Source organism: Bubalus bubalis, chromosome 15 (assembly GCF_019923935.1).
Source record: "Bubalus bubalis isolate 160015118507 breed Murrah chromosome 15, NDDB_SH_1, whole genome shotgun sequence".
In the NCBI taxonomy this organism is placed as follows: Eukaryota; Metazoa; Chordata; class Mammalia; order Artiodactyla; family Bovidae; genus Bubalus; species Bubalus bubalis.
This window is the reverse complement of record NC_059171.1, coordinates 27,091,659-27,117,527: the sequence shown is the minus strand read 5'-3', so window position 1 is coordinate 27,117,527 and position 25,869 is coordinate 27,091,659. Positions and strand designations below refer to the sequence as shown.

Below are 25,869 nucleotides of genomic sequence, written 5' to 3'. Positions count from 1 at the left end.
TACCATGCAGGCTGTTTTGATTCCTCTGGTTTAAAAAATAAAAAAAAATCAGGGTTGAGAAAGTACAAACCCACTTAAAATCTGTAACATTAAAAACAACGGGAAAAATGATGCAGCGTGATGGAGGAGAACTTCTAAAGAAGGAAACCATCCCTATAACATAAATGCAAAAGAATAATAAAAATAAAATGTCTCTAATTTATGGAGCAGATATTATATACCAGTGCCTTAGCTACATCGTCCTTTTCAATATTCACGATAGCCCCAACAGGTAGGAATGAATAGCCCATTTCATTGATGAGGAAGCCGAGGCTTAGATAAGAAACTTGCCCCAGTCCCCTAGTGGGAAGTGGCAAAGTTGGAGCTGAAAGCCAGTTGAACCTGACTAAAGCCTATGTGCTTTCCATAATATTATAAATCTTATACAATTCACCGCTTCAGTTAAACAAAAATATACCTGCTAGACATTGTAATAAGGGAATATCTAGAAAACAACAAAAGTAAAATGTTATACCTTCCAATTGATTTTTTTTAACAAAGAGAAATATCAAGGAAGACAACTGAGAAATACAAGGAATGAACATCAAGAAATAAACACAATAAAGTTAGAAACACTCCAGAACTTATCAAAATGATAACACTCCTCATTAAATCAGCCATCTTAGAAGGAGATACAATGATTTCTACAATTTTGCCACTGCTCAAAACACTTACTTGGGCAGCATAATTATAAAACTGTATAACTTTGACTCCTGAAGATAGACTTTAGAAGAAAGTAAAACACTAGCAAATTTTTACCTGTAAAGTTCATTATGTGTGGAAATAGACATAAGCCATTTGGATACCAAAAAAATACTAACAATAGATCTTTCTGGAAGGTGGAATTTCAGAGAATTCAAGTTAAATATTTCTATATTTTAGTTTTTCATCGTGACCACTACAAAAATTTTAGAAGTTATATGGGACCAACATTTAGGTGATCAAGTATTTAAAAAGCCATTACCAACATTTAGGTGATAGAGTAATTAAAATCCCATTAGAAGGTGTTCTTCTGTGATTAATAAATTATCTCTGTATTCAATTCTAAACATGGAGTCTGGGTCAGACACAACACTAACAGGTTAAAGTAGTTAGTCCAAATAAATTTTGTTCAAGTACCACATTCATGTAGACTTGGAGGTCTGGTGTGTTTTGTAAATTCATTATCATTACCTTAGACACATTCTATATATATCATTGGTCCCCAAACAGTATTTAGACCCACCTTTGAGAAAGACATTAGGTATCACAATTTTAGTCATCTACTGTGTGTGGTTAAAGAAAGGCGAGGGAAGACATATCAGAGTAGGCAGACGTATCTACAATTCAAATAGGATTTAACTATTTTATAATTCTTGGCCAGAAGCATCCAGAAATACAGATTGATGGGAAAACTAGAGGAAATACAAATTCATCATGACATTTTGTGCTTCATAAGTAAGAGGACTACTCCTGAGACTCAGAAAGTTTACCAAAGAGAAAAGGTTATAGCTGGATTAATAAGGATGTTCCTCCAAAATGCCTTAAGAATGGAATGGTTTGTTTTGTTTTTCCCTATTTCTAACTAGGGATGATCTGAGTCTATGTAACTAAACTCAAGCCATGGTTCCTGGATGATAAAAAGTATGTGTCCTAAGCCGCTTCAATGGCATCCAACTCTTTGTGACCCTGTGGACCACAGCCCAGCAGGCTCCTCTGTCCATGGGATTCTCCAGGCAAGAATACTGGAGTGGGTGGCCGTGCCCTCCTCCAGGGGGATCTTCCCAACCCAGGGGGATTAAAACCCTGTCTCTTACGTCTCCTGCATTGGCAGGCAGGTTCTTTACCCCTAGCACCACCTCGGAAGCCCACAGAAAAGGTGTAGGTGTTTATTTATTTATTTTTAATTGGAGGTAATTGCTTTATAATGCAGAGAAGGCAATGGCACCCCACTCCAGTACTTTTGCCTAGAAAATCCCATGGACGGAGGAGCCTGGTGGGCTGCAGTCCATGGGGTCGATAGAGTCAGACACGACTGAGCGACTTCACTTTCACTTTTTACTTTCATGCATTGGAGAAGGAAATGGCAACCCACTCCAGTGTTCTTGCCTGGAGAATCCCAGGGACGGGGAAGCCTGCTGGGCTGCCGTCTATGGGGTCACACAGAGTCGGACATGACTGAAGCGACTTAGCAGCAGCAGCAGCTTTATAGTGTTGGTTTCTGCTGTGCAACATCACAAATCACTCATAATTATATATATATAAGTAAATAAGTGTTAGTCGCTTAGCTGTGCCCAACTCTTTGCGACCCCATGGACTGCAGCCCATCAGGCTCCTCTGTCCATGAGATTTTCCAGGCAAGGATACTGGAGTAGGTTGCCATTTCCTTCTTCAGGGGATCTTCCCAATCCAGGGATCAAACCCGGGTTTCCTGCACTGCAGGCAAATTCTTTACCGACTGAGCTACAAAGGAAGCCCTATACACACACACACACACACACACACACACACACACACACACACACATATATCCCTCCCTCTTGAGTCTCCCACCCACCCCCATCCTACCCTTAGGTAGTCACAGAGCACCAGGCTGGGCTCCCTGTGTTAATATAGCAGCTTCCCACTTTTGAGGCAAAAGGAAATAGCTGAGCGGTTTTCTTGTTTTGTTTTGTTTCGGGTGCTTCTCTCATGGCATCTAAATCTCTGTTAAAAATCCAGCACTATCTAAGAAATACTAACAATAAATATTATAAGGGACCTATGGATAAAGACATTTTAAAAAGTCTTTAACAAACACATTGTCTCCAGGTGTCTAACTCTTAAAAACACACACACACACACACACACACACATTTTAATCTAAAATGTACTGTTCACAATTTAGAGGCACAAACCATTTCAAGTACACCATTGAGAGATTAAAATTCTACAGAAATTTTACTTAGAAATATTGAAAGACACTTCAATATATATGACAGAATTGTTAAATATCTTGCTTTGTTAATTCTCTGACTCCAAAAAAATCCCATTTCACTTTTTATTTTAAAGACTAAATAAAAGTTTTTATTAATATTCTTTAAAAACCTTTCTTTCCCATCCTTCAAAAATTCATAACTATCTGAATACTACCATCATTTAGATTGTAAAGGCTGAATGGCTAAATGAACCATGTATTTCTATTTAACTCAAGAAACAGTTGCTCACTAAATATATTTAGTAATTGCCTACTTTGTTTCCATCCCAAGACCAGGCAAGGAGAAAGTCATACATAACCCATGTTCTGATAAAGTATATGATAAGGATTGCGTGGCAGAAGAAGGGATCCAAAGCTTTGCTTTCAACTGTCTTTTTCCCTTCATAACCATTCTACTTCTCCATCATACCTCCTTACTAACATCCTACTCCCTCGAACTCCACAAATATTTTATTTAATATAAAAATAAATGCTATTAGACCCATGAAGAACAAAGTAGGTAACTGCAGAGTTGGGTTAAAGATGTTCCTTTCAATTCAATCATTATAGTCCAGATCCTGGAGTTAAACAAGTAATTATAATACAAATTCAGATGGTCAGGTTGATAGAGACTCTCTGGGGTTTCATTAGGTGTCAAAGAGGATAGAGTTTTCCTACTCTGGCCAAATAGAGAAGCAACTCTAGTGGATTTAGAAGAGGAAAAAAATCAATCTCTAAATGTGAAAGTCTTTAAAACACCTCAACCTTGGTGAAAAATAAAAGGCAACCGTACCTTCTCCTTTGATAGTCAGCCTTGTTGCTCCATTTATGCTGCCATATTTAGGTATTATTTCTGTGATTTTGGGAATTATTTTCGAGCCATCTGAAAGATATGAAAGTACAGTAGAAGTAAAAGCCTCAAGTACGTCATTTCAGCATCAAATGTTATGTTACAAATTACAATGGTGTAAGAAAATCATCATGGAGATTACAGGACAGAAAGTAAATACACTTATGTTTTATTTTTGGTTCTATTCCTAACCAATGACCAGACAGGGAGTTAAGTCTTTAACTTAGTTAATACTCATTGGCTTCACGTAGAGCACTATCTTACCTGCTACAAAGAGGAATAATACATGATCATTTTCAGCATTCGTACCTATCATATTAAACATTTATTAGACCCTTAATTGCATATAGAGCTCTGCTAGATACAGTCAGTTCCATAACTACAGCTATCAGCCCACATGAGCAGCAGACAAGGCTGGAGAAACAGCTCTGTGGAGAATACGGTCATTATCAAAACCCCTAAGAAATGCATAGCCTGGTAAATTGAAAGAATAGTCCAGGTACAGAAAGGAATGGTATGTTTTAAGAAGAAACTGTTTTCTGTGACAGAGTTAAGACTTCAGGGAAGATCATTTCTGAAACTTTCTGATGATAGTGAGTTCTCAATGTAAAGGTCACTAATTCATTCAATAAACAGTGTTAGGCTCCTGGGCATTGACAAATGTGCAGCATTCCCAACTTTTCCAAAAGCTCAACTTGTAGAGTGACAGAAGAGAGCACAGGGGTGACGTGAGTAAGAAGGGGCATTTCATCCACACTGCTTGGGTCATACTGGCTTTTTGAAAAAAGAGTGTAGCTGCTGCGCCTGGGAGAGCAAACACGGATTAGCTAGACTGGACAAACCGGGGGCAAGGTGGACTTCTAGGCCAAGACAGGTGCCTCTGCAAACACAGGGATGAGTGAGCAGTTTCTTTGGGGAACTGGAATTGATGCTTCAAAATAACTCAAAAGTTACAGGATGGCTTAAGGGATTTATTTTCTGCTTAAACTGTACAGGTAATTAATTCGGTCCAGTAACAAAATCTCAGAATAGGTGGAAAAAGTTAAGTGACATAAAGAAAAGCCACAGATTGAAATGGACGACTGAGAAAAAGTTTAAAAATTATGATTTCATTCCTGCCTGAGAAAAGTTTAGTGTGGACTTCACCTACAGTGGCAAAAGCTCTCCACCATAAAGAAGACTGCCTCCCCGCTCCAAGACCCAATGACTGCCCTTGACATCTGTCTTTGTCAAGAGTTTCAAGGCCACTTCTGCTTCAGGCACATTTGTAACCTGGAGCAGTCCACAGCCAGGAGTAGGAAACTCCAGCGAGCAGGCTGGATCCTATGTCCTAGAGGCACTGCTTCTCGCCTATCTCAGGTTCATCCTTCCCGTTATCTCCACCGCCAACTCCAGTTTCTTATCTTATCAAGTCTTGTCCCAGCCCTCTCTTGGGTATTAGTTGAATGCACAGGGCAGCTGCCCCTGGAAATGACTGACACCCGCCACAAAGACCCATTCCTGTCCTACTGGGAGACTCTGTCCTTCTTTAATGGAGAAGGGACCCAAAAATGGAGAAGAGAGGGGTCGGATTGTGTCCTCCACCCCCAGCCAAGTGAAAAAGGTGAAGTTTTAGTTCCTCAGTCGTGTCCGACTCTACGACCCCATGCACTGAAGCCCACCAGGTTCCCCCGTCTATGGGATTCTCCAGGCAAGAGTACTGGAGTGGATTGCCATACCCTTTTCCAGGGGATCTTCCCGACCCAGGTCTCCCGCATTGCAGGCGGGGTCTTTACCGTCTGAGGCAGCAGGGAAGCCCACCCGCAGCCAAATTGCAGTCTATTTTTCAACTGAGTCACCACGGATGGAAGGGGTGAGGTTCCATAATTCAAACAGCACCTCTGACGGCAAGAGCAATCTGTCTTCGTATGTCTTTCTGTGACTGCGTGTCTGTCTGTCTCAGGCTAATCCTGCGTCTCAGGATTACTAAACCTAGTCCCCAGGATCGCCATGCAGTTGCGCACCCTCAGCCTTGACCTTGGCAGGAGCCAGGCGGTGCCGCCCATCCCCGGACCTCGGGAGCTTCTACACCAAACTCTCCTGCTTGCCTCCCTGGTGCCCCAACTGAGTTACCTGCGCGGGGCTCTACGATGCTCAGGAGCAGCCCCCAGAGGCCGCAGGTCCCCCAAAGCCACAGGTGTCCCATTGAAGAGCTAGAGGCGCAGGGTCCACGCCCGCTACTCGTCTGCAGCTCGGCCCACGCCGCGCTCAGCCCGCTAGCGCGCCCGCCTCGTCCAGGCGCGCAGGCGGACTCGCAGCCCCGGGGCCGCCCCACGCCCGCCCCGCCCCGCCCCGCCCCGCCCCGCCGGCCCGGGCGCCCCCGGGGTTCGCGCGCAGACGCACACCTTTCATCCAGCGCCTGGCGCCCTGGCCCGTTGGTCGCCACCGCACCTCCGCACTCAGACTTGAGTGCTGACGCTGCAAGGGTGTCTCCACGGGTTCAATAACCCCACTTTTTCTTCGCAAGAAAGATCCAGCGGCAAGTGTTCCATCAACTCCGCCTTTTCTCCCTCCCGCTATTCACCTCCTCCCCCACCCCGTCCTTCCTCCCTTCCTTCCAAACTTCCTTCGCTCCTTCGTTCCTTTCTCTCTTTTCACCCCCGACCCCGCCCCACCATTTCTGGACTTCAATGTTTGTTGATCTCTGGGCACGTCCCCCCACCCCCCAAACAGGCGCCCTAGAGACTTCAACTCACAACAGTTCCATAAGGACTGTTACTATGATTATGACCCCCATCCTCACACGCCCTAACTGAGGCGAACTTTAGGTTACTTGCCCAAAGCCATACACACCTAAGTGTCGACCCAGGACTTGAGCCCAGAAACTTCAGAGCCAGGGCTTTTATGCCCTGCACTGGCTCCTGTTCGGCAGACTTCAATGCCTAGGACATACTCACACGGAAAATTATTCATTATTTATTGAAATTTGCATTTAAATTGGCATTCTGTATTTTTATTTACTAAATTTGACAACTCTACTTGGAAAGACAGAACTCTAAAATAAGTGAAATAAAATTAGAAATAAAAAAAGCAAGCTTCCTTGCTCTTCAGGAATCTCAGCAGGGTAAAATGTTGTTGCTGTTGTTAGATTCAGTTCATTATAGTCACCTTATAATTTTGTGCAAACGGACTGTCAGTTGCTCTGCTGAAAGCAATGCCTGCATAGGTACCCTAACCTTCCTTACTTCTCCTGGAAATCACAGAAGCTCGTGACACTGTTGACATCTTTCTTGAAATTCCATTCCTTCTAATATGCTTGGGTTTCTTTCTATTTCTCCAATTGCTTCTATCTAATGTTTTTCTCATCCATCACTTTTGAAAATTGATATTACTGTAGGGTTTCTTTTTTTACTCTTCCCCTTTTCTATCCAGAAGCAGACCAATGAGCAGAAGATTATCTAATTGAATGCCAACTTGCTAATTCTGATTTGCCAAATTTATTAAATTTAAAGATTGTAGTGTTAATTCAGTTCAGTTCAGTCGCTCAGTCGTGTCCGACTCTTTGTGACCCCATGGAGTGCAGCACACCAGGCCTCCTTGTCCATCATCAACTCCCTGAGTTTACTCAAACTCATGTTCATTGAGTCAGTGATCCCAGCCAACAATCTCATCCTCTGTCGTCCCCTTTCCTCCCATCTTCAATCTTTCCCAACGTGAGGTTCTTTCAACTGAGTCAACTCTTCGCTTCAGGTGGCCAAAGTATTGGGAGTTTCAGCTTCAGCATCAGTCCTTCCAATGAATATTCAGGACTGATTTCCTTTAGAATGGACTGGTTGGATCTCCTTGCAGTCCAAGAGACTCTCAAGAGTCTTCTCCAACACCACAGTTCAAAAGCATCAATTCTTTGGCACTCAGCTTTCTTTATAGTCCAACTTGCATATCCATACATGACTACTGGAAAAACCAGAGCCTTGACTAGACGGACCTTTGTTGGTGAAGTAATGTCTCTGCTTTTTAATATGCTCTCTAGGTTGGTCATAATTTTCCTTCCAAGGAGTAAGCGTCTTTTAATGTCATGGCTGCAGTCACCATGTGCAGTGATTTTGGAGCCCAAAAAATAAAGTTGGCCACTGTTTCCACTGTTTCTCCATCTATTTGCCATGAAGTGATGGGACCAGATGCCATTATCTTTGTTTTCTGAATGTTGAGCTTTTTAAGCCAACTTTTTCACTCTCCTCTTTCACTTTCATCACGAGGCTCTTTAGTTCTTCTTCACTTTCTGCCATAAGAGTGGTATAATCTGCATATCTGAGGTTATTGATGTTTCTTCCGGCAATCTTGATTCCAGCTTGTACTTCCTTCAGCCCAGCGTTTCTCATGATGTACTCTGCATATATCTTAAATAAGCAGGGTGACAGTATACAGCCTTGACTTACTCCTTTTCCTATTTGGAACCAGTCTGTTGTTCCATGTCCAGTTCTAACTGTTACTTCCTGACCTGCATATAGGTTTCTCAAGAGGCAGGTCAGGTGGTCTGGTATGTGCAGCTCTTTCAGAATTTTCCACAGTTTATTGTGATCCACACAGTCAAAGGCTTTGGCATAGTCAATAAAGCAGAAATAGATGTTTTTCTGGAACTCTCTTGCTTTTTCAATGATCCAGCGAATGTTGGCAATTTGATCTCTGGTTCCTCTGCCTTTTCTAAAACCAGCTTGAACATCTGGAAGTTCACAGTTCATGTATTGTTGAATTCTGGCTTGGAGAATTTTGAGCATTACTTTACTAGTGTGTGAGATGAGTGCAATTGTGCAGTAGTTTGAGCATTCTTTGGCATTGCCTCTCTTTTCCAGTCCTGTGGCCACTGCTGAGTTTTCCAAATTTGCTGGAATATTGCATGCAGCACTTTCACAGCATCATCTTTTAGGATTTGAAATAGCTCAATTGGAATTCCATCACCTGCACGAGCTTTGTTCTTAGTGATGCTTCCTAAGACCCACTTGACTTCACATTCCAGGATGCCTGGCTCTAGGTGAATGAACACACCATCGTGATTATCTGGGTCGTGAAGATCTGTTTTGTACAGTTCTTCTGTGTATTCTTGCCACCTCTTCTAAATATTTTCTGCTTGTGTTAGGGCCATACCATTTCTGTCCTTTGTTGAGCCCATGAAATCCATTTGCATGAAATGTTCCCTTGGTATCTCTAATTTTCTTGAAGAGATCTCTAGTCTTTCCCATTCTATTGTTTTCCTCTATTTCTTTGCACTGATCACTAAGGAATAGAGCAGTAATTAACAGCTTAAACAAAAATGCTCACTTTAGGTTATTAGCTATGAAATATGTAGACTTATTGGAGAAGGAAATGGCAACCCACTCCAGTATTCTTGCCTGGAGAATTCCGTGGACAGAGGAGCCTGGCAGGCAACAGTCTCTGGGGTCACAAGAGTTGGACCTGACTTAGCGACTAAACCATGTAGAAGTATATATTTCAATATCAATAAACAAAAATTTATAGAATTTTTGTATGGAATTTTTGGTTAATTTTGATTTCTTTATTATTTATTTAATAAATATTTATTTATTTATTATTAACTTTCAAATTCAAGTTAAAATAATCTAAATTAAATTTTAGATGACCTCAGTAAAAAGTGAATTCAATTTTATTCAAAATTCCAATCTTTGCACAGGCTTTTAAATTTTTTAATTTAAATAGACTATGAGGCAGAGGCTAAAAGATACTAAAAAGGATATTTTAAATGCTTTTGGTGTTAAAAAGTAGAAAATGTCATTCAAAAATATGGAATAAGTTAGAAGTAGGTGAAAAATCTTGTTACAGACATATGCTGATGTGATTTTTAATCAGGAATTGTTGAAATAGGCACACTTTCTTGAAGGAAGAATCCATATTGTTTAAATGAAAAGGAAAGCTTTCCTAACTTTTCAGTATATCAATAAAGTGATTCAGTTCAGTTCAGTTCAGTCGCTCAGTCGTGTCCAACTCTTTGTGACCCCATGAATCACAGCACGCCAGGCCTCCCTGTCCATCACCAATTCCTGGAGTTCACTCAGACTCACGTCCATTGAGTCGGTGATGCCGTCCAGCCATCTCATCTTCTGTCGTCCCCTTTTCCTCCTGCCCCCAATCCCTCCCAGCATCAGAGTCTTTTCCAATGAGTCAACTCTTCGCATGAGGTGGCCGAAGTACTGGAGTTTCAGCTTCAGCATCATTCCTTCCAAAGAACACCCAGGACTGATCTCCTTTAGAATGGACTGGTTGGATTTCCTTGCAGTCCAAGGGACTCTCAAGAGTCTTCTCCAACACCACAGTTCAAAAGCATTGGATTAGGGACCTCATTTTGTTTATTTCTATTTGCCAAACTTTTAATATTTTTAAGATTCTTTCATAAAATTCTTTTGAGTATCTCCACCAGCAAATGGCATACAATATTTAATATATAAATTGTTCATTCTTATTGTGTTTTATTTCATTTTTAACTTAACTCATGCTAAACACGTGGTCCTTTCAGGATTATAATCATCCCTCCCAGATATCTTTACTTCCAGTACACCTAGTCTTGTAACAAGTTAGCTATATATGTAAGTATGTAATAAATATTCCTTTATAGCTCAGTTGGTAAAGAATCCACCTGCAATGCAGGAGACCCCAGTTTGATTCCTGAGTCAGGAAGATCCCCTGGAGAATGGATAGGCTACCCACTCCAGTTTTACTGGGCTTCCCTGGTGGCTCAGCTGGTAAAGAATCCGCCTTCAGGAGAGCCTGGAGAATTCCATGGACTGTAAGGTCATTGGGTCACAAAGAGTCAGACATGACTGAACGACTTTCACTTCACATGTATAAATATATATACAAATATATGCATATATATGCATATAATATATACATATATATGACACTGTGAATATCACATATTATAATATAAAAAATGTGTGTATAATTTTTCTATATCTGTCATCATCAGTAACCAAAATCAGTCTTACTCAAGTTGCTAAATATTTATGTTAAACCACATTAATTTAGCAAATTTGGCAAGTTAGTCATTCAACACATTGATTATTTGGCTAATTGGCTTTAGGAAAATTGATATTTCAACAAATAGTCTGCTTTCCTGTCATGTAATGCCTAAATTTCTTAAAGAGCCAAGTGCTGTTATTTACATTTATAGATTTTTACTCAATTCTTTTTGATTTAATGAGCATGTTTAATATTTCTGTTATAAGTAGTGCATATTTATGTGGTAAATCAGTGTCCTAAAAAATATCACAGCAGTGAGATTTGTAATCTTAAATTGTTAACATGGTGGTGGTTTAGTGGCTAAGTCATGTCCAACTCTTGAGACCACAAGGCCATGTAGCCTGCAGGCTCCTCTGTCCATCAGATTCTCCAGGCAAGAATACTGGAGTGGGCTGCCATTTCCTTCTCCAGGGGATCTTCCCTACCCAGGAATCAAACCTGGGTCTCCTGCACTGCAGGCAGATTCTTTACCAACTGAGCTAGGAGGAAAGCCCTGAATTGTTAACAAAAGAGACAATTAATAATTATAAGTAGATGGAAATTTATATAACCAAGATTTCAAATTGGAACCAGAAAAAGGGGTTATGTGGTCTACATGACTAATGATTTATTAATAGACTCTTGAGAATATTTAAACCTTTACAATACAGACTCATCATGGAACATGGACATGAGAAAACACGAAAAAGGAATCCTAACTACCAAATCACATGCTTTTGTAAGTTTTTGAAAAAATCTAGCTCTAACAAAAAAACTGCCTATGTAGCAACCATCATGGGACTATGCCTTGTGCAGTCTCATAGGGCCCCACGTTTGGATTAGTGCTCTGCTTCACCATCTTGAAATCCTTACTACTTTTTGAATGAGGAAGAATCCCTATTTTCATTTTGTCTGAGATCTCATGATTATGTAGATGGTCCTGCCTGCCCTTATGACAACAACAACAAAAAAGGCAAGTTTTAAACTTGTTGATTCTTTGATTTAAACATAACCAGAAAAAGGGATAACTTTTGCATAACTGGAAGGAATAAGGAATTCACTGGCTTGGAAAATGAGCTGTGTGTTGAACCCTGATTTTGAATCTAGACCGAACTGTGAAAGATGGTTAACAAAATGAAGTGCCTACAAAACAGTAATTTGCCTTCAACAATTATTCCGTATAATAGGTATAAGAAGACAGCAGTAATTTTTTAAAAATCTCTTTTATATAGAATTTACATTTTTAGTGGAAACAGACAATAAACAAAATAAATGAGTAAAATATAATTTACAGTATGTTAGAAAATAATACAGGCTAGAGAGAAAAAATAAATCAGGGAAGAATAGAATTATGTGTGTGTGAGTGTAGGATGTAATGGAGTTTTAGATAGGATGAATATGAAGTTGTCACGGAGAAAGTGAATTTTGAGTGAAGATCTGAAGGTCTGAAGTGAGTAGCTTAGCCACATGGACATCTGGGAGAAGAGCTTTCTAGACAACTGGGAGAACAAATGCCAACGGGTAAGGAGGGAGTGTGTCTAGTGTGTAAGGGGCAGGAAAGCCAGAGTGGCCTGAGTGGCAAGAACAAGCAGGGTGCTGGAAGATGTGAGAAGCAGTGAGAGGAGGGACAGGCCATGGAGGATCATTGCTTTGACTCTGAGTGAGATGGGAATCCACTGTAGAATACTGAGCTGACATGGGTCCCAATTTATGTTTTCAACACCCAGCTGCTATTTTGTTGCACTGGGGCAAGGGCAGATGCAGGGAGATCACTTAGATGGCTAGGGCAAATAACCTGGGCGAGCAAGGGGTAGCTTGGACCAGGATGGGGACAGTGTTGGTGGTGCAAAGGGGTCGGATTCTGGATATATCTGAGAGCTGGGTTAACAGGATTTGTTGACAGGGAGTACGGAGAGTAAGAGACAAAAAGGAGAAGTCAAACATGACTGCAAGGGTTTGGGTCTTAATACCCAGGAGTATGGGGGCCATTAACTGCTGGGGAAGAATGTTGAAAGGGTGGATTTGAGAAAGTGCATCAAGAGCCCATGTTTTAAAAACAGTGAGACCCAACTGTGATCACCTAGAGAGTAGAATATAGATGGAAACATGAAAAGATCTGAAGCCTGAGCCTTATTAGTAGGAAAGAAGAAGAAAAACAAAGCTGACTGAGAATGAGTGGCCAAAGAGGGCACAAAAATATCAGGTGAGAGTATTGTCTGAGAACCCTAGTAGAGATGTTAAGGAGGAAGAAGTAATAACCGCCAATTGTTGCTGCTATGTCAAGCAAGAAGAGTACGGACAATTGCCTTTGGATTGAACAATGTGAAGCTTATTGGAGACTGATAAGAGCAGTTTCAGTAAACTGGTGGGGGTGAAATCCTGATTGGAGTGGTTCCTGAAAGAATAGGCAGGAATTGGAGATCTCATCTTCGAGTCTACCTGTCACTATAAGCTAGAAGAGTTGGGGAATCAATAGCCAGGGATAAATAAAGTCACTGCAGCGAGCCAGGGTGGTGATCTTAAAACTGAAATGAAATCAATGAGAATGGTGCTTTTTTTTTTTTCCTCCAGCTACTTGAAGTGTGCAAGTGCAGACTTTCTGAGCAGGCAACTTTGGGCAAACTAGTGGTTTTACTCTCTAGACCTGAAGTCACTTTCCTGCACTAAGATGACACTGTCAGCAGCAGCATTCTCAGATAAAAAGTCAGGAAGCTAGAAAGATGTCAAGACGTAGAGAGGCTCTAAAACCTACTGATGAACAAGGCTTTGTTCTCAAGTAAGCCTGTGGGTTTGGTTTTTATTGCCTTGGGAATTTGGGGGTCCATTGTTTGAAGTAGACAGTTGTTATTTGGGGAGCACTCATTTCTCCCTTTTAAAAATAGCATCCCAATTTCTCCTTTGTGGAATGATTTCTTTCTCATTAGAGATAGTCTGTTGAGTCAAAGTGTGTTTGTGTGTGTGTGTGTGTGCAGAGGCGGGCAAGGGGCGGTAATGATCCAGAGTAAGCCAATCAGATTCTCTCAGGAGCTTGACTCTTGACCAGAGGAACACAGCGTAAATGCTGGAGTTTGTTCATTGCCTTGGAAGTGACCTAAACAGACTATTCACGCAAGGACTGTTTCAGAGGTTTTTTCCCCTTGGAGTCTTAGAAAATGCCTTAGTTTCTCCCTGTTTTCCACATTTTGATTTGCATGGTGTTTCCAATGATAATGTGAGTTTTAGATATTCTTCCTATAAATTTCCATAGTGCTATAGTTTGCCGATCAGGTACTATTGTTTGTAACCTCCCCAAATCTGATCTGATCTGATCTGATTGATAAATCATGCTTTTCGAGGGGGATGGGGAAGTTTTGTATTCCCTCTCTTTATTTCTCTTATTTTCCTTATTTGGCAGCATGGAAAAGGTCTGACATTGTAACCATATACAATATTTGATAAAAAGGCATGTTCACCTGTGTAAAAGAAAAACTCTAGATTAGCCATCCTTAACCTTTTTGGTACCAGGGACCGGTTTCATGGAAGACAGTTTTTACATAGACTCGGGGAGGGGGCGGGGCTGGTATTCGGATGATTCAAATACATTACACTTATTATTATTATTACACTTTATTATTCTTTCAGCAGCTCCACCTCAGGTCATCAGGCATGAGATCCTGAAGGTTGGGGGCCCCTGATCCAGATGTTTTTAGCTAGCTAGCAGTGTCATCGTGTTGTCTTCTGCGGCAAAAGTACTTTTTTCTTGAACAAATTTTGGAAAGCAAATAGCATTAGTAATAGTAAATGAGCCATATTGGCACCTAGCTATATGAACTGGTAGTAGAAATCAGCCCAATATCATGGCTCAAATGTCGGTTCTGCATGCTTATTTTTATTATATATGAACTGAAATAAACAAATCATCTTATAAGAGTATAACTTGTTTGAAATGCCTGGAAAATGCAGCACTGGGTGAAATGATTTAGTAAGGTGGCAAAGTTCTCAGAGGGATGAATCACTTGGTAATTCTGCATTTTTCCAAAAACCCTACGTAAATTGACATATGGAAGCTATATTGAGCCTTATTTTTTTAGACACTAAGTTATTAACCCTCCCTTTTTCAAATAACTATCTATAAGGTAGGATAATCCTAGCTGAGAAAATTTTTTCTAGTACAGAACTGAGAACATGTCAACCACCTATGAGCCTTTGCCAAAAGGTAATACATGTTTTGAGGCAGAAAAGGAGCTATTGATCCTGACTTTATATTATGAAATGTTTTGCAGTATTTCCTGATCAAGTAGGTGCTGGTGGTTTGTAATTTGCCCCTATGCCTTCTTCCCTCTCTTTAAAAATAAATGGCAAATAAGGTTGAGTGAGAAAAAAACCTGTAAAGGAACAAAAATCCAGTGTCAGTCGTGGTAGCAAATGAGGGGAAGGGAATATGAGATGAGTTTGGAGGGAGAGGCAGGGGCAAATCAGAAAGGATTTGGGGACTCGAGTAAGGAGGTGTCCAGCCTGAAGTGGAGGTAGCTGACTGCTTGGCTCATGTTGCAGAAAGTGCACTGTAGCTTGTCTGTGTGAAGGAATTACATTGGAGACAAGGAGGGAAATGAGGCCAGTTTGGGATGCTATTTTAGTGGTCTAAACTAGAGATGGTAAAGATGGAACTAGAATGGCAGGATTGGAATTGTTAAAAAAGTGGGCAGATTGTTGGATACGGGTTGGAGATAGTACTGCTATTAGCTTGTAGAATTATATTTTGGAGTGGATTGACGGGGTAAGGGAAATCTTCGATACTCTGGGTTTTGAGTGTTAACTGGTGGATGGTGGTGCCATTGACTATGAGGTGGAAAGGCTGGAGCAGGTTCTGTTCTAGGGGAGGGGATCTATACTCCTACTGGTCCAACTTGAGTTCAAGGCACCAGTTAGGGGAAGGGTTGCTTAGAGGCTAAGGGCACAGGCTTGGGAGGCAGAGTCCTGGGCTCCCATGTGCACTCTGCCACTCGGTAGCTGGGAAGCCCGGAACAAGCTATCAAACAGTCTTGTGCTTCAGCTTTGTTTTTTTTGTAAAATGAAAATAACACAACTTACCTGATAGTGTTGTTTTGAGAAATAAATGATTTAGTAAATAGAATTGTGCTAGCATGTGATAAGCTCTCAACAAATGCTAACTATCCTTACAAACTAAATGTAAATATGAAGTAAGTGAACAAATGTGGAGTTATTCGGCAGCACATAGATAGAATTTAAAGCCACAAGAATGGCTGAAATCCTTGAGGGCAGATGTTCATGAATTTGATTGGGAAGAAATTACATCTTTATTTTCACTTTCCTCTAAGTGAAAATTTGCATTTCCTTCAATTATTAATGTGGACAACAAACCAGAGTATTGTTATCAGTATCTGCAATTTGTAACCCAACGAAAGCATAGATATTTTGATATTTTCACATGTTACTACATTTGTTGGTGATATCATATCATTTATGCCCATCACTTCTTAAGGGAATTATTAAACCCACCATAAGACCAACATGACTACATTTTGTCTCAGACACTTGTACATTTAATGTGATGGGATGCAAAGGCTACACTGGTGGTTTTTTAATAGACTACTTTTAAGAGTAGTTTTAGGTTAAAATAGAGCGGAAGGTACAGGGATTTCCCACATACCCCCTGCCCCTCCATATGTCATGTCTCCCCTGTTATCAACATTCTCCACCAGAGTGACACATTTGTTACAATTAATGAACCTACATTGGCTCATTGTCACCTGAAGTCAGTAGTTTAGGGTTTCACTCAAGGTATTGAACTTTCTGTGGACTTGGACAAATGTTTGATGACATGCACACACCACTAAAGTTTTGCACATAGTTTCACTGCCATACAAATCCTCTGTACTCCTATTCATCCCTCCCTCTCCCCAATCCCAAACAACCATTGATTATTTTACCGTCTCCATAGTTTTGCCTTTTTCAGAATTTCATACAGTTGGAATCATACAGTATGTAGTCAGATTGTTTTCTTTCACTTGGTAATATGAATTTAAAGTTTCTTCTGTGTCTTTCTATGACTTGATAGTTCATTTCTTTTGAGCACTGAATAATATTCTGTTGTCTAGATGTACCATGCTTTATTTATCCATTCACCAAGTAAAACACATCTTGTGTATTAGTCACTCAGTCATGTCTGACTCTCTGTGATCCTGACTGTAGCCCACCAGGCTACTCTGTCCATGGAATTCTCCAGGCAAAAATACTGGAGTGGGTAGCCATTCCCTTCTCCAGGGGATCTTCCCAACCCAGGGATTGAATCTGGGTCTCCTGCATTGCAGGCGGATTCTTTACTGTGTGAGCTGCCAGGGAAGCCAAAAGACATCTTGATTGCTTCCAGGTTTTGGCAGTTATGAATAAAGTCACAGTAAACATTGTGTGAAGGTTTTTATGTGGGTATAAATTTTCAGCTCCTTTGGGTAGATACCAAGGAGTATGATTGCTAGATCACGTGGTAGGAGTGTGTTTAATTTTGTAAAAAACCATCAACCTGTTTTCCGAAGTGAGTGAGTTCCTATCAAGGATGAGTGAGGGTTGCTGATGCTCCACGTCTTCCCCAGTATTGGGTATTGTCAGTGTTCTGGATTTTGACCATTCTTTTCGGTGTGTAATGCTGTCATAATTGTCTGAACCTGCATTTCCCTGATGACAGATAATGTAGAACATCGTTTTCATATGCTTATTTCCCAGCTGTGTTATCTTCTCTGGGGGAGTGTGTGTTAAGGTTTTTGGCCCATTTTAAAATCAAGTTGTTTGTTTTCTTATTGTTGAATTTTAGGAGTTCTTCGTATATTTTAGATTATTCATACCTCATTGGAAATATCTTTTGCGAGTATTTCCTCCCAATCTGTGACTTAACTTTTCATTCCTTTGACAGTGTCTTTTGCAATGCAGAAATTTTAAATTTGTATGAAGTCTAGTTTTTCAGTTAGTTTTTCTGTGCCTCTAAAATTAGTGTTTTAATTAAAAAAAAAAAAATTCTTGCAAACAGCAGGCTTTTTCATGCAAGGAAATCTCAAGAGGAAGAGCTAAGATACTCCCAAAACTTGGATTTACCATTTAACAAAATTCTTTTCTCTAACATCCTATAAACTAAAGAGAGAATTTAGTTTAACAATGTTCACTGAAAATGTTCAGGTTGGCTTTTAGACTGAAACAGAAGAGAAATAGTAGGAAGAGTTCATCCAATCAAGGACGTGACAACTGGTTGACCCTCCAGCTGAACCTGGGCAACCTGAGGCTCCTCATCCTCACCCTGTCTTTGGAATATACATTCTGCCCACTGTTCCCATTGTGGGAGCTGTTTTCAAGGACGTCATAAATTTGAGAAAATAAGGTGTTGAGACCATCTGGACTCAATATATGACTGAACCCAGTTAAGGCCTCCACATAAACTTTTAAGATTGGGGGGTGGCAAGTCCGTAAATCTACTTGTCTTGCAGCCACCCAAGATAAGCCTCACATGTAAGCTCCTTTGCTTGTTAAACTGTCCACCTATCAATCTAGAGGGATCTGCCTTTTTCCTCAGTCTCTCCTTGCCCTCCTTGAATGGGAGCCAGTTTCAGATTTCACCTGGTTAACTCCCAAGGTTTCAGACCAACAGAAATCTAGGAAAGGTTCTAATGCCAGATATTTTGATACATTGTAGAATTATCAAAATATCTTAGCATTTTGAAATAAGCAGTAGAGGAATTGACAGCCCCAGCATTCTCCTTGCATATGCATCTGGAAGAAGAATTCTTATTTTGTGAGTCTCTTTTGGAAATGATCAGGGCTTTGGACATGTTGGAAATGGTGAAAAGTTGTTTTATTGCTGTTTTTTAAAAAATTATTTTTCCAAACAAATCTTCAACTGGAAAAAAGACTTGTACTTCTTACATCAGGGGTCCCCAAACCCCAGGCCACAGACCAGTAACTGGTCGATGACCTGTTAGGAACTTGGGCCACACAGCAGAAGGTGAGCAGCAGGAAAGCAAACAAAGCTTCATCTGTGTTTATAGCTCTTCCCCACTGCACACATTACCACCTGAGCTCCAGCTCCTGTCAGATCAGCCATGGCATTAGATTCTCATAGGAGTTCGAACCCTGCTGTGAACTGCGCGTGGGAGGGATCTAGGTTGTGACTACTTATGAGAGTCTGATGCCTGATGATCTGAGATAGAGCTGAGGCCATGATGCTGGCACTGGGGAGCATCTGCAAATAGATTATCATTAGCACAACAGACATAATGCTCTTGAATCATCCCCAAATCATTTTCCCTGTCCCCAGTCTGTGGGAAAAATCATCTTCCATGAAACCAGTCCCTAGTGCCAAGAAGGTTGGGGACAACTGCCTTTCCTGACTGGTCCCAGCAAGGCCTGATAATGTATCTGGTATTGCTACCTTAACAGAAAAGGAAGCATCTCATGATATCATCACTTCTTGTTTTCTACACAGACATGCACTGGGAATGTAAACCCTTCTTGAAGTCTTGTGAGAACCTTTGCCAACCACCATCAAAGTCATCAGTATTATCCTTGATAATCCCTCTGAATCATTGAATTTAAAAAATTGCCAATAAGAGGACCAGGATATTGAATGTATGTTTACCAAATAGTTCACTGGCCTTCCCAGAGAGCAATACCTAAGTGCTTCTTTGAATTAAGGACAGTTGCTTTAATTTTTATAAAAAAAAAAAAAAAGAAAGAAATTCCACAGTCAGAATACCTTGAAAAGAATGATTTATCCATGTGCTGCCTTACCTGGCAGTTATTTTTAACCATGTGAATGAGATAAAGTTTTCATTTCAAACCTATTATGTTTTATACTTAAAAAAAATATTGTAAGGATTAGCAGCTGATTGGGAAGACCAGAATAGAGGCTGACATCCTTTCCAAACTGAAATGCTAAAGGATGTGCTTTACTCTGAGATGGTTATCAATTTTTCTAAAAAAAGAAATCCATGAACACCTAGAAACTACAGAGGACTCCTTCAGAAGTTACTTCTATCTTGATGGTATTAAATCTGAACCACAGATCTAAAACCCTTTTCTTCCTGATATAAACTCTATTAAAGATTTTGTCCCAGCTTACAGTCTTTGATCTTGGGACTGAATCTTATTATAGTTAAACACAAAAAGCCGTTGAGAATTCTGGTGTTCTTTGAGATAAGATTTTTTTTGGTCCTTTAAAGTGAGGTAAAGAGGCTTTAACTCCATTTGCAAAAATATATATACCTTAGCTAATCAAGATTTTCGATACTTGCAACCATTAAAACAAATATTTGAAATTGAAGGAATTTCTTCCATACCATACCATGTAATATATATGATATGCTGTCCTGTTGAAAACCATCTCACAATTTGATGTCATTTTACAAGTTAAGAGATAACTTGAATAAGCCTTTACACTGATATTTTAAAATAATAAGACATGAAGCTTACTGGTATTTCAAATGCATTGCCTTATTTCTGTGTTAATAAAATGAATGAATAATATCATTCATTTATTTGGAAATATCTTATAATTACATTTCAATATAGTTTCCTGTGTAATTCTAAAATGTTTATTTTTTGCATTTAAATATGAGAGAGAATTCATAGGCTTCACTTTACTTCTAAAAACAGTTAAGAACCCTTGATTTAGGGAGAGGTTATAGGCAAAGCAGAGAAGGCAATGGCACCCCACTCCAGTACTCTTGCCTGGAATATCCCATGGACGGAGGAGCCTGGTAGGCTGCAGTCCATGAGGTTGCTAAGAGTCGGACATGACTGAGTGACTTGACTTTGACTTTTCACTTTCATGCATTGGAGAAGGAAATGGCAACCCACTCCAGTGTTCTTGCCTGGAGAATCCCAGAGACAGAGGAGCCTGATAGGAGGCTGTCTATGGGGTTGCACAGAGTTGGACATGACTGAAGTGACTTAGCAGCAGCAGCAGTAGCAGTAGCAGTACAGGTAAAGAAAAAAAAAAAAACTAAGTCATGTGATTAGGATTTGAGAACTAACAATTAGAGATCTAGCGGAAGAGAAGTTGGCCTTCCCTAGTGGCTCAGTGGTGAAGAATCCACCTGCCAATGGAGGGGACGTAGGTTCAATCCCTGGGTTGGGAAGATCTCCTGGAGAAGGAAATGGCAACCCACACCAGTATCCTTGCCTAGGAAATCTCATGGACAGAGGAGCTTGGTGGGCTACAGTCCATGGGATGGCAGAAGAGTTGGACATGACTTAGTGACTAAACAACAACAACAACAAGAGACATTAGCAAACAGACTGAAAGACAGCAGCCATAAGTTGGGAGGAAAATCAGACAGTTTTGTAGAATGGAAATCAAGGGAAGAATGTGTCTAAGGAAGGAGAGTGGTCACTTATTACAGTGTTACCAAGAGGTTGATTAATGTAGTTTCCCTTGACCTTGACATGAATAGCTTCATTGGAATGTAATTTCCATGAGTAAATGAGTGGCAGGTGAAGAATTGGAGACAGTACCTATAGACAACTCAGTGACGAAGCCTTCCTCACTGGGAATGGGAGCAGAGAAATGGGGCAGTTCCCAGGATCTGTGATCAAGACATGGTTTTTATAAAAGAGGGGACCTACTTGGCTAAATGACTGTGCTGCCAGGGAGAAACTTCAGATGAAAGAGAGGGGGACAAATGCAGGAAGGCAGTCATTGAGAAAGAGAGAAGCACAGAGCAGAGACAGAGGAAAGGCTGGACACGTGGGTCCAGGTTCAGGAAGGCTGATAAGTTTACTGATGAGTGATGAGGGTGTTTTTTCTATGATCCAACGGATGTTGGCAATTTGATGTCTGGTTCCTGTGCCTTTTCTAAATCCAGCTTGAACATCTGGAAGTTCACGGTTCACGTACTGTTGAAGCCTGGCTTGGAGAATTTTTTGCTAGTGTGTGAAATGAGTGCAATTGTGTAAAAGAATTCCAGAAAAAGCAAGAGAATTCCAGAAAAACATCTATGTCTGCTTTATTGATTACACCTTGAGTACATCAAGGCTGTGTATTGTCACTCTGCTTATTTAATTTATATGCAGAGTAAATCATGCAAAATGCCAGACTGGATGAAACACAAGCTGGAATCAACATTCCCGGGAGAAAGATCAGTAACCTCAGATATGCAGATGACTCCACCCTTATGGCAGAAAGCAAAGAGGAACTAAAGAGCTTCATGACGAAAGTGAAAGAGAGAGTGAAACACCTGGCTTGAAACTCAATATTCAAAAAACAAAGATCATGGCATCCAGTTCCATCACGTCATGGCAAATAGATGGGGAAATAGTGGAAACAGTGAGAGACTATTTTGGGGGCTCCAAAATCACTGCAGATGATGACTGCAGCCATGAAATTAAGATGCTTGCTCCTTCGAAGAAAAGCTATGACAGACCTAGAGAGCATATTAAAAAGCAGAGACATGACTTTGCCAACAAAGGTCCTTCTAGTCAAAGCTATGGTTTTTCCAGTAGTCATGCATGGACGTGAGAGTTGGACTATAAAGAAAGCTGAGTGCCAAAGAATTGATGCCTTTGAACTGTGGTATTGGAAAAGACTCCTGAGAGTCCCTAGCACTTCAGGGAGATCAAACCAGTCAATCCTAAAGGAAATCAGTCCTGAATATTGATTGGAAAGACTGGTGCTGAAGCTGAAGCTCCAATACTTTGGCCACCTGATGTGAAGAACTAACTCGTTGGAAAAGACCCTAATGCTGGGAAAGACTGAAGGCAGGAGGAGAAGGGGATGACGGAGGATAAGATGGTTGGATGGCATCATCAACTTGATGGACATGAGTTTGAGCAAGCTCCATAGGCTGGTGATGGACAGGGATGCCTGGTGTGCTGCAGTCCATGGGGTCACAAAGAGTCAGACACGACTGAGCGGCTGAACTGAACTGAACTAATGAGAGTGCTTGCTGATTGCTGACTTCTTGTCTGATTGCAGCTGTTCCTTGATAAAGCATGAGGCAGTGTTGTTAGTTCAGGAAAGGAGGGTAAAATAGGCATTTTAGGGGAGTGGGGAATGTATAGACTAGAAAAGTGTAGGAGGGTTCTTGGGCAGTGAAAAGTGTTCATTGAGATTTGTGATCATTCCTTGTTTTCAGAATTTTACTTTGAAAAATTTCAAACATATCTGAAATAAGTATTTACATCCCCTTCCCTTAGATTAACATGTTCTTTCTCTCTCTTCATATTTAATATACATTTCTGTTGTTGAACTGTTTGAGAGTCAGTTGCAATGTGACATGCTTCCCTGGTGGCTCTGACAGTGAAGAATCTGCCAGTAATGCAGGAGGCCTGGGTTCAGTCCCTGGGTCAAGAAGATCCCCTGGAGATGGGAATGGTAACCCACTCCAGTATTCTTGCCTGGAGAATTCTATGAACAGAGGAGCCTGACCCCAGTCCATGGGGTCGCAAAAGAGGCAGACACAACTGAGCAACTAACACACCACCACAGTGTGACACTTTGCCCCTAAATGCGTCACTGGGGAACAAGGTCTTTCTACTTGAATACAAAGGTAACACTCAGGAACTTTAATACTGATACCACAGTTCATTTTCCAAGTTTTCTAATTGCCCTAATAATGTTCTTAGTAGTTGTGTTTTGTGTGTTTACACATTGCTTTAAATACTCATGTCTCTTCATTATTTTTTAACATGGAACGGTTCCTGACTTTTGTTTCTTTCCTTTTTCTTTTTTTAGTCTTCCATTCTTTCTTGATATTAATGTTTTTGAAAAGGTCATGCCAGTTATTTTTAAGAATGTTGTCATTGCTGTTTTAGAGTGAAACTTAGAGAAGGCTTGTGTGATTTTCCTTAGCAAAATTCAGGTGTTCAGGTGCACACAGGGAGGAAGCCCTCAGGGTAATTAGGTTTAATCCGCACTGTGTGTGATTAGAAAAAAAAGAAGAGAGAAGTTCAGGGTCATTATAAGGGAGTTTTATTGATAAACCATGAAATCTAAGCGGGTAGAGAGGGAAGGGAGAACATGAAGGGAGTGTTGGATAATAATGATAAAAAGTTCACCAATTGGCTGGAGATCTCTATGAAGTCTCTAAAAAGTGAAAGAATTATATCAGGAATATAGGAAATGCAGCTGGTCAGTGAAAATATCTGTGCTTTTTCATGAACTAGGTCTGTTGAAAGCCCAATACTTATGGATGGGGTAAAATATGGGAGATTGATCCCATACACAAAGTTGTTTTATGAGCCCCATTACTAGGGAGAAAAGTACAGCATATATTTAAAGACTTGTAAAAGTCTTTTACTGTAACTGACTTCATGTCACACCTCAGAAGAGGAATGCCCATAATTCTCATTCTTTATTATACTCCTAGCATCCTTAGCAGAAAGATGTGTTGTTGACAGACATCTGTCATGTAGAACATTTAAGTGACTAATGAAGTCATTTAGCTCAATAATGGTAAAACTGGGAGGAAGACCAGAGCACTCACACACACACTGTATTAGCCTTGCTGAACACTCCCCAAATCACATGATGTGTGTGTGCATGCATGCTAAGTTTCGTCCGACTCTTTCCAACCCATGGACTGTAGCCTGCCAGGCTCCTCTGTCCATAGAATTCTCCAGGCAAGAATACAGGAGTGGGTTACCATTCCCTTCTCCAGGGGATCTTCCCACTCAGGGATCCTATCTTCATCTCATTACAGCCCCTGCATTGGCAGGCGGGTTCTTTACCACTAGCGCCATCTGCTGTTTAGTCGTTCAGTCGTGTCTAACTCTTTGCAACCCCATGGACTGCAGCACGCCAGGCTTCCCTGTCCTTCGCCATCTTCTGGAGATTATTCAAACTCATGTCCATTGAGTCAGTGATGCCATCCAACTGTCTCATCCTCTGTCGTTTCCTTCTCCTGCCTTCAGTCTTTCCCAGCATCAGGGTCTTTTCTAATGAGTCTGCTCTTTGTCACAGGTGGCCAAAGTATTGGAGCTTCAGCTTCAGCATCAGTCCTTCCATAGAATATTCAGGGTCCATTTCCTTTAGGATGGGCTAGTTGATCTCCTTGCACTCCAAGGGACTCTCAAGAGTCTTCTCCAACACCACAGTTCAAAAGCATCAATTCTTTAGAGCTCAGCCTTCTTTATGGTCCAACTCTTACATCCATACATGACTACTGGAAAAACCATAACTTTAACTAGACAGACCTTTGTTGGCAAAGTGATGTCTCTGCTTTTTCATATGCTGTCTAGGTTGGTCATAGTTTTTATTCCAAGGAGCAAGCGTCTTTAATTTCATGGCTGTAGTCACCATCTGCAGTGATTTTTGAGCCCAAGAAAATGAAGTCTCACTATTTTCCAGTGTTTTCCCACCTGTTTGCCATGAAGTGATGGGACTGGATGCCATGATCTTCACTTTTTGAATACTGAGTTTTAAGCTAGCTCTTCCAGTCCTCTTTCACCTTCATCAAGAGTCTCTTTAGTTCCTCTTCGCTTTCTGCCATAAGGGTGTTGTCATCTGCCTATCTGAGGTTACTGATACTTCTCCCACAATCTTGATTCCAGCTTGTGTTTCATCCAGTCCAGCATTTCGCATGATTTACTCTGCATATAAGTTAAATAAGCAGGGTGACAATACACAGCCATGACATACTCCTTTTCCTATTTGGAACCAGTCCATTGTTCCATATCCAGTTCTAACTATTGCTTCTTGATCTGCATACAGGTTTCTCAGGAGGCAGGTGAGATGGTCTGGTATTCCCATATCTTAAAAGAATTTTCCAGTTTGTTGTGATCCACACAAAGGCTTTTTAGAATTGATAGTGAAGCAGATGTTTTTCTGAAATTCTCTTGCTTTTTCTATGATCCAACGGATGTTGGCAATTTGATCTCTGGTTCCTCTGCCTTTTCGAAATCCAGCTTGAACATCTGGAAGTTCACGGTTCACGTATTGCTGAAGCCTGGCTTGAAGAATTTTGAGCATTACTTTACTAGCGTGTGAGATGAGTGCAATTGTGCGGTAGTTTGAGCATTCTTTGGCATTGCCTTCCTTTGGGATTGGCATGGAAACTGACCTTTACAGTCCTGT

At 40.7% G+C, this 25,869-nt stretch overlaps 1 protein-coding gene across 2 annotated transcripts in view; it reads right to left on the bottom strand.

Moving 5' to 3' along the window:
* The window catches only part of PKHD1L1 (PKHD1 like 1), a 177,424-nt gene extending 171,303 nt beyond the window's left edge, over positions 1–6,121 (bottom strand). For both annotated transcript variants that reach the window (XM_006069588.4, XM_044928623.2), the window contains exons 1-2: positions 5,937–6,121; positions 3,768–3,857 (exon numbers count right to left, since the gene is read on the bottom strand). In XM_006069588.4, coding sequence (XP_006069650.4) covers positions 3,768–3,857; positions 5,937–6,009 — 163 coding nt within the window. In that variant the 5' untranslated portion in view covers positions 6,010–6,121. The remainder of the gene's footprint in view (positions 1–3,767; positions 3,858–5,936) is intronic.
* Positions 6,122–25,869: the final 19,748 nt, after the last annotated feature.